The sequence below is a fragment of the Fusarium mangiferae genome (assembly GCF_900044065.1).
Source record: "Fusarium mangiferae strain MRC7560 genome assembly, contig: FMAN_scaffold005, whole genome shotgun sequence".
Lineage (NCBI taxonomy): Eukaryota > Fungi > Ascomycota > Sordariomycetes > Hypocreales > Nectriaceae > Fusarium > Fusarium mangiferae.
Window position 1 is genome coordinate 1,041,600 of NW_024573925.1, and position 13,306 is coordinate 1,054,905.

Genomic DNA, 13,306 nt, shown 5'->3' on the forward strand with positions numbered 1-13,306 from the left:
CCGCCACTAATCACCATCATACGTAGGCGTGCGACTGACCACAGGCATCGTTTTTATTTGCTTGCCAGCTCTTCAACCAGTGCCTGGACACGATCAAGAGTGCCCTGGGGGCTTCCAGCCTCAGCGACCAGAATCTTGCCCTCCTTGCTAATGACAAAAACACCGCGCGTCGTTCCCTTGGGAGCCTTCTTGAGACCGATAGCCTCAATGAGCGTTGCCTTGGGGTCGCACAGCAGTGTGTAAGGGAGCTTTTGCTTCTCCTTGAAGGTTGTGTTGGCTTTGGGGGAGTCGGCACTGAGACCATAGATGGCAAGGCCGTCCTTGGTGAGAGGCTCATAAGAGTCGCGGAAGAAGCAGACTTGCTTGGTGCCTGCGGAAGAGTCAGATGGATATTCGGATAAGAAGGCTTTTTCAACTTACAGCCAGGGGTAGATGCCTTGGGGTAGGTGAAGAGGACGACACCAGACTTGCTCTCATCAACAAGCTTCTTCAATGTGGTCTTATCGCCATCATTGGTCTCTATCTCGCCTCCAAAGCCATCAAGGTCCACGACATCGCCAACCTTGGGCTTGCCACCGGTCTTCTTGGACTCCTCCGCCTTAGGTTCCTCAGCCTTGGGCTCTTCTTCAGTCTTCTCCTCCTCCTTAGCCTCCTCAGGCTCCTCCTTCTTCTCTGTGACCTTGGCAGCGGCCTCCTTCACCTTAGCAGCAGCTTTGGGGACCTTGGTAGTCGACTTTCTCTTCACAGGAGGAGGGGGAGGGGCAGTAGAAGCCTTGCGCTTGCGAAGTTCCATAGGCATGGTGATATATGGATGAAGCGAGAGGGTCAATGTAGTTTGCGATAATGCGATGCGATGCGATGCGCTGAATGCGACGAATAAAGAGCAATGCTTGTATCCTGCAGAGTTCGCAGATGAATTTATGATTAAAGACCACGGACGCGAAGAGTACGAAACGCGTAAAGAAAAGGCGGATGAAGGAGACAAAAACAAAAGGTGAGGCTGGGCGCTTGGGGGAAATGGGACTTGCCCGTCCGTCGCAGTCGCATTCGAATGAGGTGCCTCACCCCGGTTTGGGAGGTCTCGTCTGGGGACCAATAGAGGCTGTTCCAGGCCCTTTCAAGCTTCCGGGAGCTTGGACCACAAGCTGCTCGGCAGCGGATGGCGCACGGGCCATGGCCTTTCGCTTAGATGATTTATAGTGGAGACCCTCTGTTCTGCGATTGCGGAGCTGAAAGAAGTAACGGTTGAAGGGATGCTTCAATTGAAGTTATGCTTTTACTGCGCACCAATAGAATACATGCCGAAATCATCCGTTTACTTCCAATAAGATGAGATGAGATGAGATGTTCACCATTTACCTTTAACTTTAAACTGCAATGCCAAGACTTATGACATGAATCCCCGAGTAGGTGTTTTTTATGCAAATTGAAGAAGCTTTGTGTGCTAACTCAATATTTACAGAATTTTATGGCCCCAGGGGCTGCCTTCACTATGGCATGCGTTCTGCTCGTGTGAGTAAAGAAAGTGGCGTGTTCTTCAGAAGTGAAGATATCACATACTTTTTCTATAGAAATAGATCAAAAAGACCCTTGATAGTCTCAGTAATCTGACAATTTGCAGATACACCCGCTCATCAATTCACTCCGCTCGAGACCAAGCAGTACGTCCCTCCACTTAGCTTCATCAATGTCAACTCACAAAAACCCTTGACAGAAATCGTCAAAACTACCAGGGAATGGAGAACATGCACCAAGACGTGGTTCGTCATGAGAGTCCACTGGAGCAGAGTAACTTGTAGCATGCATCTGCGTATAGGAAGGAAATGGAATGCCCCCTGCCACTAGACCTGAGTGTCAATCATTCTGCAGAGCATATGAATTTGAATGTATAGTATTTTTTATGATTTTTTGTCTAGTTTCTCGGAGATACATCATGAAACAAACTCCATTTGAATGCCTGTACTGCTCCGATTTCGCCATGCCTCGACTCATCAGCCCCTTACTGCGACTCAGAAAGTCAAGCTTTCTCTGCCCTTCAAATAAGAGAAGGAAGGGGCTGTGCAGCCATATGCGCCTGCTGTATACATTCCTCTGTGTATATGAAAAATGGAAATGATAGGAACCAAGTCGCCGTAACGTTCGCCACGTATGTCCCATTGTGAACCAGAAAATTGTCTAAGCCTTCAGCCGACTAAGGGTATCTCAGCCTTGCTCCATCTCCTAATCGCATACCTTCCGTGAATTCATGTGTACATTCCTTCAACATGATCGTTCAACTCCTGTGATTCTGACGCTTGCTCAAGCTGAGGGCTGTTAAGGATTTATGACTCCGCCGTAGGGTCGAGCAATAAATGGCGTGCCTCAGCCCTGGCATGGTATAATTGCCTCATGACATATTCGTAAGTCAGCATCGTGACTGTTGCTGCTGGAACAGCTCGCATCATATTAGTACCAAGACCAGCATAGAACGCTCGCCAACCTTCCTCAGCTAGAATGGTTCGAAAGGTGTGGACGACGCCCTGATACTTGGGCTTCTCCACAGGAGTCCTATTCCTGGGGCCTGAACTTGTCACTCCCATCCCTTGAACAAACTCTTCGCCGGCAAGTGGGCGCCGTTGGGTTTGAAGACGGGTTCGGATGACTTCGTGAGGGTATGTGGCAGTACTGGCGAGAATCTTGGATAGAATAGAGGCCCCCAATATTCCAATGACATGTGTTTTATCATCCCCCTCATTCGATTCACCCATTCCCTGACCGGTAAACTTGGTCTTCAAGTACTCGTAGGTCGGGAACTGCACAGCAACATGTGTTAAGCCAAGGAGAGCTGGTGTTAAGCCTGAATAAAATGAAATGAGGCCTTCCGAAGTGTACATCTTGCGAGCTGCATCTAGCGTTGATCGGTAATGCCAGTCGTGCAGTGTTGGTCGGGCAGTTGGTGTGCCCACAGCTTTCGGGTAGTATGTAGAGTGGTGGTCTTGTGTGTTGTGGCGGATATTGCTCTGTGACATGAGCCGAGTTTTGATGACCCATATTGGGTTGGTGACGATTGTACTGCTGGCGCCTGCTACGATAGACGACCAAAAGTTGACTATGTGACTATTATCTGTTTGGTGAAAACAAGGTCAATATGTCGCCCCTCACCGTTGGACCAAGCGCACTTACCAGAATGCTGTGATATATACCCTTTACTCTTGTTATAAACAGTAAACCACACAGCCCATGTTGGCAAATAACCCATTACAATAGGTCCCAGACCGCGGTAGAGGCCTCTGATCCCTTCCTCTCTCCATATGACCTTTGCTGAACCAACGAGACCGTTATACAACTTTGGGTGGCCGACATGTCGTCCCTTATTCAAGGCGGCATAGCCGCCCTGTGCCTGGAGTTTGGTCTTGATGACGTCGAGAGGACATGTCACGACACCTGATGTGAAACCGCCCACTGCGCCGGCGACAGCGTTGAACTGGGTATCTGAGGCGTTGAGTGCCCATCGGTGTAAGGGGGTGACTGTCGTGGAGTGCATTGGAGCGTCGGAGGATGCGTAACCGTAAGATGATGCAGCATAGTCTGAAGACGGCGACTGGGCAGCTTCGGGAGGCACCTGATCAGTTGACGACATCCCAGTCGTCCTTTGTCAAAGATTTTGTCACTAGTCGTAGGTTTTGATAACTCGATGCGTGCGATATGGACTCGAGGATGAAATGTGACCGAATTATCATCTGCCGTTATCGCTCAATCGTGTAGACTATCCCGGGGTGCTCGTCCTCAGATATCTCGACTCGATATATCTTTTGTCTCCCGGTCCGGCGCAGACGTCAAAGTTGATGTATTTCGGGAGCCGGGATCAACCCTACGACAAGTCCTACGGGCCGTAGATTGTTCGCAACCTAGTAATCCGCTATCACAGTGATCCCTCAATGTCCCAAGCCGATTCCGCCCCCAAAAAATCAAAAAGTTCCGCCTGTTGAGAGGAACTGACGTCTGCTGCTGTTGGAATCTCGCAGCCGGTACCAAGGTACTGCGGGGGAACGCTCCCACGCGCCGTGACCGACCGCTTCCCGCTCAGCGAATGGCGCCGGCCATTGACTTATAAACTCGAAAAAAGCGATAGCCTGGGGACCAGAGAAACCGATGGTAGTTGGAGGCTGACGCTGAGAGTGAGGGCAGGAAAAGGACGAAAAAAAAAAAAGGTTGGGATGATAGAGAGCAAAGAGTTGTATGAAGTTGGAATAAGTGAGAGGAAGTAGAGGGAAAGAAGAATCAAGTTTCCCCGATGGCGAAACGGAGCGGATGGAGAAAGCAGCGCGGGCAACGGCGGAGGGAACGACAGGCCCTGCACTGGACGGGGCGGGCGGTTGATCAACTGGAGGACGCCCTAGATGCAATACAACCCACTATAAATGCACTACAACAGCACCTGCAGGGTTTGCCTCTGTGTTATTTTGCTGATATGGAGTCCGCTGAATGCTTGTTCAACAAAATACCGAACTATAATCCAGGGCACAAAACGCTATCATATTGGTTATCTGGCTGAATTTCTCTTCTAATCCGGACTTGTCATCTTTTTTTTTTGCACCGCTGCAAGCCGGTATTAGCGGAGACAATAGATAGCTTTGCAGTCAAAACGAAAATGACGCAGTGTGAACTAACAGACACTAGAGAAAAATAGATAGTTTTATGTGCAACAGAGAGATACACAAATGGGAAGGGCAATGTGATTGCATATGGCATGAGAGCACGAGCATTGGCAGCTGCAAGTTGCGTGCAAGGCCTGGTATCTCTCGAGGACAAGCTCCGATACCGATCTTGAACCCTTGCTCGACGTGGGATGACGACGTTGGGCGGTTGTATTCCGAGGCTTGAGGTGCAGGATGATATTATCCGAGGCATGAGATGAGTGTGATTACATATTCCATACGTGGTATCAGGCGTTTATCTAACATGAAAAGATATTGACAGTCACAAACTCATGCTTCATTTACACATGTTCATTCAAATTGACCGTTTCATCCCGAACCGGTTTCCCACGGGACAGGGTCGTTTCAAGGGACCCCCACATCGTCATTCTCCATGCCATATGCATCACCCGCCACAGATTGTGCCACATCACAATCTAATCTCAAACGCCACACATGGATCTTAGTCATCGATTTTTGGGGTCCGTCTGCCCGATCGGAACCTGGTAGGCCAGCCAGAGAGCGACAAAGGAATGGTCATCAAGACCACGTGACGTCCCGAGCTCTCCCAGGAAGTTTTGCAATTGCTCGCTCAGCCCATCCCCAATTCGCGCCATTTCCGACGAAACGACGACGGCGATAACCACGAATTCCAACCCCCAGCCTCGGAACGTGTCAATCGATCCTCCTCCAAAATGAAGTACTCGCTCGCTCCCTTCATCCTCCGCAGGCCGTGGCTCGCCCGCCTCTTCAAGCCCGCCGCTACCTGGTACGTCAACGCCGCCGGCTACCGCCAGCTGGGCCTCAAGTATGCGATCTCCCCCCCCTCCCGCGAACGCCAATTGGACCTCGAAATGTTGGAATTGGCGATACTTGCGGAAATTTGTGGCTAACCAGAGTTTTCAATTGGTTGATATAGATATGATGATCTCCTCGAGGAGGAGAACGAAGTTGCCCAGAAGGCTCTCAAGCGTCTCTCCAACGTCGAGTCTTACGAGCGCATCTACCGCATCCGACGTGCTGTTCAGTGCAGTTACCAGCACAAGCTCCTCCCCAAGGACCAGTGGATCACCACCGCTATGGTATGAATGACGACACCCTCCGATCGAATCTCTCCGCCGGTACCTCCTCGGCAAACAAGAGTTGACGATCCCGAGATATCACGAATGGATGGAATGTCATGGACTAACTCATCACGCTCTACAGGACAAGCCTTACCTCCAGCCCCTGATGGAGGAGGTCGCCTCTGAGAAGGCCGAGAAGAACGAGCTCGACTCCATCGCCGTCGTCCGAAAGCACTAAATCATTATTGGGTCTCGGGTTGAAAGATCAGAAGGGGGAGGTTGAATAGTAGCAGGACGGTGGTTGAGAGGGAATTGGCGCCTCCTAGAAGAATGGTGGCCACACCTCAACGGACTAGACAGTTCCCGTGTATCCTATGTATAGATGTCGTCTGACTTGACTCATTTTGCACATACCGTCATGACCCCCAAAATAATTGCACGCATGTGAATATTTCATAAAACTGGCTCATGCACAATTTTGTAATTTACAATGTACCTGCTGAGAATGACCTCGCGAGAAGTTCATCTCCAGGCAACTCTTGTGTCGGTGTCCAAGGAACTCTAACAGAAGATGCTGATATACCGCTTCATCCAGAGGTCCCAAGCTTCTTACACGGATCCCATGTACGCTAGATGATCAGCCTTTCACAAGCATCATCTTGCCAGCGCCTCTTCTTTCCCAGTCCAATCCGTAGGTATCCCTTCCTCGACGCCATACGCCGAGCATCAAGCTGGATACCGAATATCTCCGACATGCAGCTTTTCCCTAGTTTTTCACCTCCCAACATGCGACTCCGTCTGAAAATACTGCTTTTCCCATCCAAATATGGCCGTTAAGCTCGTGTTAAGTCGTAACATAACGCCCTCCATGATCAATGCTCAACATGGCGGCATAGTGAGTGTGATAGATAGTGAATAGGTAAAGGTGATTAAATCCTTACACTCGCTGATAGAAGAGCAGGTAGGCAACCTTGTTGTCCTTGATGCTGTCCTTGACCTGCTTAGCCTTAGTACTGCCGTTACTAGTACCGTTGGCAACACTGCTCCATTTCTTCGCTCCTCCGGCGGGGCTTGTGACCTTGCTCCAGCCGTCATCATCTCCGGCATCCTCATCGAGAACCGCTCCGAATCGGTTTCCAGCAGAACCAGATGATTGACCATCCTTGCGGTTGTCTTTGATCTCTTCCTCCTCGCCGCCTTCGGCAACATCTTCACTTCGGACCCTGCGAATGACAGTGTCGTCGATGCGAATCCACTCGCGTCCTTCTTGACGTCGAACATCAACAGTATAGTGTCCACCACTGGCGTTCTTTCCATGATGGTATACAACGCTGATCAACCTGTACTTGGGCATGCCGTCGTCACCGTACGTCTGGCGTTTCTGCCGCGACAAGGCTTCACGAGGGATCTCAAGCTCCAAGGGGTAACCGATCTTCTTCCAAATTTTGACGGTCCCATTACCTTCTGCATCAAACTGGAAGCGCTTGAGATGCAGTATGAGGACGGGAGGTAGTGTGTCAATGAAAACTTGCTTAGTGGCCGTGACATCCTTGCCACGTGGTGAGTTGAAGTCTCCCTGAAGACGCTCCGGACGAGTAAGACCCCGTAGAGCGTCTACAACATTGCGCACGTCAGGAGACCCAATATCCAGCTGAAGGGGCTGATAAGGCTCAGTGGTGATAGAGTCCTTCAAGCCTGGTACACGGAACTCTGACCTTAATGAACCACCAAAAATTCTCGAGATGGGGCTGAAAGAGCTAGGTCCTGAGGATCGAGAAACGGCGGCCTTTTGCTTTCTGCCAACTTCAAGCCAATCTTCACCACCAGCACCTGAACCAGAACTGGCCCTGCGTTCTTGATCAGATAATGCGGAGTTCTTGAGGACTGAAGTACACTCGTCATCAAGAGACTGCAACAGGAAGCCGAGGAATTCCTCAGCATCTTGCTGATGGCCTCGCTATAACCAGTCAGCAAAAAATCGTCAATATTGTAAGCGGTCAAGAATAACATACCCTCATACTGGCGAACCTTGGAAGCTGTCTGATAGCTTCGTAAACGAATTCAGGGGTGAAAGGATCACCATAGCGCTCCAATTCCTCATTCTTGAGAGAAGTTCGCAAAGATTCAATGCCAGCAGCAGACTTGATGGTCTTGAATTCATGCATAAACATAATCCTTGAAAAAGTCAGTCAGTTTTCGAGTCAAAGAACTCAGCATGGATGCACAACTTACATGGCATCAATAAGAGGAGTATCGCTCTTGAAGCTGTGAACAGCACGCTTGCTGATCTGGCTGAGGAAATCATAGAAGGGAAGACAAAACATCAAAACTTGCAATACCTAGCATTGGTTAGCTTGATAGCGCGACCAAAGAAGGTATCGAGACCTACAGAGTTCATATAACACATGTTCCCAGTGTTGATCAGGCCGCGAGGCTCGAGAAAAGAAACTTGGTCGGCGAGACCAACTTGGAACGAGTGAATAGCCTCCGCAACAGAGCTTGCGTTGGCTTTAGAAAAGCTGGAGGCAGAGCCGTTGGTGGCTCCAACAGCACCATCAGTACTATGGCCGTTGACCGGAGTACTTGGAGAGGCAGTACCATTAACCGCGTTCGATTTTCCAGGAGCAGTAGCAGCAGCAGGCTTCCTCAAAAGGTCGGCCCAGTTTGCAGGGGCAACTTTAACTGCAGGGGCAAGTTCGGCGGCGGGCTCGGGTTCAGCAGGCTTCTCAGGGGCTCCGTTCTCGAGGGCTTCAGCTTTCGTCGACGTCTCATGAGCAGTCTCAGGGGCTACATCGCCGTTTGCCGGCTTTTCAGCACGCACTGGCTTGGCCTCCTTAGGACTGGCCTTGGGGAGAGAAGGAATAGCTGGGGCAGGGACGGTGGCGGAACGAGCGGCAGGGCGGCTCGTCGCAGTCGAGGTAGCGCTGGTGGCAGTGTTGGTGCGAGATCGTTGCTGGACGGGAGAGACGGGAGAATCGGCAGCCTTTACTTCAGCTGTCTCAGAGGGAGCAGCCGAGGAAGCGGGGGTGAGAACCGCGACCGAATGCTGGGTGGCATTAGCTTCAGGTGCATTGGCATGCTCTGTGGCCGCTTGTTGCTGTTCAACTGGTAAAGATAAAGCTTCACTGTCAGCATTGAGTTGCCTCCTCCGTCTTCTCGACTTTGCGGCCCTAGCAGGGAACTTGAAATCGGGGTGAGATGACCACGGTAGCTAATAGGGTCAGTTTGAGTAAGATTTGATATCAGTCGAAAAACTTACAGGTGCACGGAAAGGTTCCTTGGGAGCGGGAGGAGGCGAAGGCACCCTGGTCGACTCAATAGGCTCGACAGGCGCAGCAGGAGCGGGAGGAACTGGCTCAGTCTCCTGGGGGACCGGGGGAGTTGGGGGAGGAATCATCTGTGACGAGTGGGTGGAGGTCGGAGTTTGGGGCGGGATTGGAGCCGCAGCCGGAGGTTGGTAGGGATTCGACAAAGCAGGTGACTGTTGCTGAGCTGGTCGAGGAGTATAGCTCGGAGGAACGCTCACGCCAGACATGGGGATGTACTGAGGCATGGCAGGTGGTGATCGTGCGAAGTTCTGGTAAGGCACATATCCAGGAGAATGCATTCCAGCATTTTGATACTGTGCGGTTGGGTATTGACCATTCTGATACTGTCCAGCCTGATACTGTCCGCCTTGATACTGCGCGTTCGGATACTGTGCGTTCTGGTAGTGTTGACCCTGGTAGTGTGGCTGATAACCGTAGTACGGCTGGTTGTAGGGCATGTAGTTAGGATACATGGCATTCATGTGCTGGTGATGTTGCTGGTACGGAACATAGGGAGGAGGCTGCCTCCGACGAGGCGCTCCAGGACCGCCGACCATATCGGCGCCGTGAGCTCCTCCCTGTATATTCTGCCCAGCCGGCAGATGGCGGTTACTCATCGTGCCGGCTTGGGGATTGAGTGAGGACGGGAGTCGCCCAGTTGATGCGACACCCGTGTGAACAGCGTGTGAGCCTCCTCTCGCGGACGGTGCAGGATTCGTATGCGGCGGGCTTCAGTTTGACGAAGCTTCTCGGGTCGATACGGCGAGGGCGTTTGCGACGCGACACGAGCTGTGGGCGGCCTAACGTTGACCGGGAAAAAGTAAGTTGATGGGTGGATTTGTCAATTCGGCACGGGTGAACAAAGGCGGCAGACTCAAGCCAATAAAGCCGCACAAACAAAGGATGGAAAACGAAGCGCAACAAAGAGTTCCGAAATAAAAAATTGAATGACTTGGTTCAATGAGCGCAGTCGAAGCCGAAGAGTAGACGCACTGAGAGAGAGGATGAGGGAGAGGGAGAGGATTTGCCGAGTTGCGTCAGGCAAAACGGGGGACGCTTGACGTTGCGTTGCGTTGCTTGCGATGGTAGTGGTAGCGTAAAACGGAGGTCAGTCCGTCCAGTGTAGAATAAAATTATCCACCTCAAGGCGCGGGCTTCTATGGCTATGACCTATGAGCACTGACAAACTCAAGCTGCAACGCAGGGCACGCACGACAGCAGCACGCACTGCACGAGCCGGTACAAACTAAAAGCACAAGGTTCATTGATTGGGGGCAAATATTGCTGTCTGAGGCAGAAAGTTGACTCCAGACGAGGGGACTCGGATCCACTCACTTAAGGCCAAGCCCCGGCATCGCTCTCCAATATCAATATTCTGGCTAGGTAGGTATGTAAGATCACTGGATTGAAACTATAACTATCAGGCAACAGAGGGCAATGAGTGAGTGTAATGCCCTCTGTTGCTATTAGTGTTCTTTAACTTTGTCCGTTGGGGCTGAAGCCTCTTTTAAACTCTCAACCTGATTGCAGAAAATACAACATAACCAAGCCATGATGATAACGGCTAAGCTATAGATACCTTATTCAATTATGATCCAGTTTACTCCATGTACCTGTACCAATGCTTCATATCCCGCCCTGTAACCTTGATACCTGAACTCCCACAAAGACAAAAGATATACACTCAATATCCTTACAATACAATGATTCCCATTCTTCCAAATCTACTCATCGCGGAACAGCCATCTACCACCGGCGCGCATAGCTTCCCGGTGTCTGTCCCGGACCGTCTGCTTTTCTCGCTGAGCAGCCTCTGTTCTCTCTTGCTCCAACTCCTGCGTGTTAGGAAAGTCGGCGTTCCAAAAGCCTGGAGGACTTCGCATTCTCGAGTAGTGGAATCGGTGCGTCCCATACTTATTGGCAAGCTCCTGTGTCTTGGCTTCAACCCATAACTCTTCTCTCTCCTTTTTGTCCATGGTTCCCAGGCGGTATGCAAAATCACCCAGATACTCCTCCAGCAACTTCTGCTCCTCTTGTCGCTGGGCAGCTGTTAAAGGGGAGTTTGGACGTTCAGATAGAGCGAGGGCCCGCCAATCCTTGCCGCAACAGTGCAGATCGGTACAGCCTTGCATGCGAGACCTCTCGTTTCTGTCACGTACCACATCAGAAAAAGCAAAATCGTGACCCTCGTTGGCTTGGGGATTGATTTTGAAGTCGTCAGGGCGTAGTTCCGATATCGGTTTGCGTCGCAGAGTCCCTTCCTTGGAGCCCAAAGGAAACCGCGTATTCTGGGGTGTAAGCTTGGAGGTAGCGCCTAGATCTGTAATTCGACTCGGAGTATCAAGCTGTTGAGCGGGAGTTCTGTCTCTAGCTCGACTCCCTTGTTCGAATGGTAATACTCTCCGTCCTGGAATTGCAAGGTCTTCTGCGGTTGTACTTGGTCTTGTTGCTGTTCTCGGGGTAAGTCGACCAGTAGGTGAATTCTGGGCGGCAGGACTGTTCAAAAGTGTATCAAGTCTCCCCCTAGGAGTTGTGTTTGCATCCTTGTCCTTTCTGTAGGCCTCGCCATCTTCAGCCAGAGTCGAGATACCACGTCCCAACCCCTTTCTGAGGGGAGTGTCTGGTTTTTCTCGAGTTGACTGCACCACCCTTCGATTTACGCTCAATGGCGTGAGTGCTGAGGTTCTCTCGATTGGCCGAGCCGTCTGAGATACATGGTCAGGACGAACGAAGAGAGGTTTGGGGGTCGTGGCTGTAGCAAATGCTTCCCTATGCATTTGCTCCAACTTTTGTGACTCTTCTAGCTCACGTCGTTTCCTGGGCGTCAACAATCTTTGTGCAACGTCTCCTAAGTCTATACTTTCTTGTGCGAGGAGAGTAGCCGGCCCCAACGGCTGTATGGGGCTCGAGGATCGCTCATTGGGCTCAACTTTCACTTTTTGCAATGGCGAGTCATTGGGATCTGCATCGTTGCGTTTCCTCTTGCGAACCTCTCTTTCTGACACAACAACTGGTGTATCGGATGTCGGTTCTTGCTTAATCTTCACTTCGCTGACATAGCCCTGAAGTGGTAGCTCTGGTAGGTCCAGTAGATCCTCCTCGTGGGGTCTCGATTCCCCCTCGCTTTGTGTAGAATCCGAGCTAGGGTTGGCGGCTTTTGTGTCGGGAACAGGCTGATTGTTATCAGCATGGAGAGACGCCGCGGCTAGAGGTGGAAGTTCCAGATCCGCTTGCTCTAGGCCAGCTTCCGAAGCGAAACTGATGCTGGGGCTGGGAGCAGCATCTTCTGTCCTTGCCGCAGGGAGCGTGGTTGACCGAGAGCTTCTGTTCTGACGATCCGTGATGCTGATTCGATGCTCGTCCTCAGCTGCCTTGATCCTTTTTTCCAGCATCGTCGCATGATTAATCCATCGATCGCGCTCCTCTTTTCTTTTCCTCAAGGCATCCTTTGCCTGTTTGAAGTTTACCGAAAGTGCCTTAAACTTGTGGCTAACTTTAGCACATTCAAGCTTCCAGTCTGGTTCGTTTTCTGGTGTTTTGCTCTCTGGGGATTCTCGCCGGGCTGATGCTTGTGGGTTCTCTGCCGTCTTGGTTGTTGCTTGCTGGAGCTGTTGCTTTAATCTTGCATTTTCATCCGCCAACTCAGACGCTCTAGACGCGTGATCATCTCGCTGCTGAAGAGCTTCATGAAGCTCCTTCTGGGCACTTTTAAGATCTAAAGCGTGTTAGACATCTCATTCACGCTCATGTTCTTAGGTCAGTGACGTACCTGATGCGATCTGCTGGTCAATTAAATCACACGCATTATTTATGGCATCAAGAAGAGCCGGGCGACCAGAAGCAAGCCAACTCGTCATCGTTCTATATACAAAACAAATGACATGTCTGTTGACTCGTCTTTTCTGAGAATGTGTATAACGTTGAAGTAGTGATGTACCTGGGCTGATGCAACCTCGACGCGTCTCCACAGTTTACCGACGCGGCGATTTCCACTTAAGGGACGCCCGCTATCGGTGGACACACGTGACCACCCTCGGAAGACTCATGATGAGATATCAAGAATTTGAATCATGAGATGAAAGGGGATCCGAGGAGCTTGGAGAGTCTCCTATTGATAGCAAGTTCATTAGCAGTTTAGCGACGTGAAAGATGGACAAGTCCAATTGTGGTACTAATGGTATTCTGAAAACTACTAGGTACCTAAAGCTCCAAGCTTATTCTGTTCCAACACCTATATGTGAGCCCTGCTTGTGATATG

At 50.8% G+C, this 13,306-nt stretch overlaps 6 protein-coding genes across 6 annotated transcripts; 2 read left to right on the forward strand and 4 right to left on the reverse strand.

The window, feature by feature from the left end:
• Positions 1-53: 53 nt before the first annotated feature.
• Positions 54-793, reverse strand: FMAN_07288 (uncharacterized protein; the record flags this gene model as incomplete). Its single annotated transcript, XM_041830892.1, has 2 exons — positions 54-370; positions 421-793. The coding sequence occupies 2 exons, from the start codon at positions 791-793 to the stop codon at positions 54-56; spliced, it is 690 nt and encodes a 229-aa protein (XP_041681510.1).
• A 675-nt stretch (positions 794-1,468) lies between these two features.
• On the forward strand, positions 1,469-1,845 carry FMAN_07289 (uncharacterized protein; the record flags this gene model as incomplete). Its single annotated transcript, XM_041830893.1, has 3 exons — positions 1,469-1,512; positions 1,622-1,665; positions 1,715-1,845. 3 exons carry the CDS (start codon positions 1,469-1,471, stop codon positions 1,843-1,845), a joined length of 219 nt encoding a protein of 72 aa, XP_041681511.1.
• Positions 1,846-2,321: 476 nt separating this feature from the next.
• On the reverse strand, positions 2,322-3,619 carry FMAN_07290 (uncharacterized protein; the record flags this gene model as incomplete). The annotated part of the gene is made up of 2 exons (XM_041830894.1): positions 2,322-3,103; positions 3,163-3,619. The coding sequence occupies 2 exons, from the start codon at positions 3,617-3,619 to the stop codon at positions 2,322-2,324; spliced, it is 1,239 nt and encodes a 412-aa protein (XP_041681512.1).
• A 1,752-nt stretch (positions 3,620-5,371) lies between these two features.
• Positions 5,372-5,978, forward strand: FMAN_07291 (putative ubiquinol--cytochrome-c reductase; the record flags this gene model as incomplete). Its single annotated transcript, XM_041830895.1, has 3 exons — positions 5,372-5,484; positions 5,596-5,758; positions 5,883-5,978. The coding sequence occupies 3 exons, from the start codon at positions 5,372-5,374 to the stop codon at positions 5,976-5,978; spliced, it is 372 nt and encodes a 123-aa protein (XP_041681513.1).
• A 699-nt stretch (positions 5,979-6,677) lies between these two features.
• FMAN_07292 (uncharacterized protein) lies at positions 6,678-9,665 on the reverse strand (the record flags this gene model as incomplete). Its single annotated transcript, XM_041830896.1, has 5 exons — positions 6,678-7,697; positions 7,753-7,915; positions 7,973-8,079; positions 8,130-8,951; positions 9,000-9,665. 5 exons carry the CDS (start codon positions 9,663-9,665, stop codon positions 6,678-6,680), a joined length of 2,778 nt encoding a protein of 925 aa, XP_041681514.1.
• Positions 9,666-10,772: 1,107 nt separating this feature from the next.
• Positions 10,773-12,905, reverse strand: FMAN_07293 (uncharacterized protein; the record flags this gene model as incomplete). Its single annotated transcript, XM_041830898.1, has 2 exons — positions 10,773-12,763; positions 12,818-12,905. The coding sequence occupies 2 exons, from the start codon at positions 12,903-12,905 to the stop codon at positions 10,773-10,775; spliced, it is 2,079 nt and encodes a 692-aa protein (XP_041681515.1).
• Between the last annotated feature and the right edge of the window lie 401 nt (positions 12,906-13,306).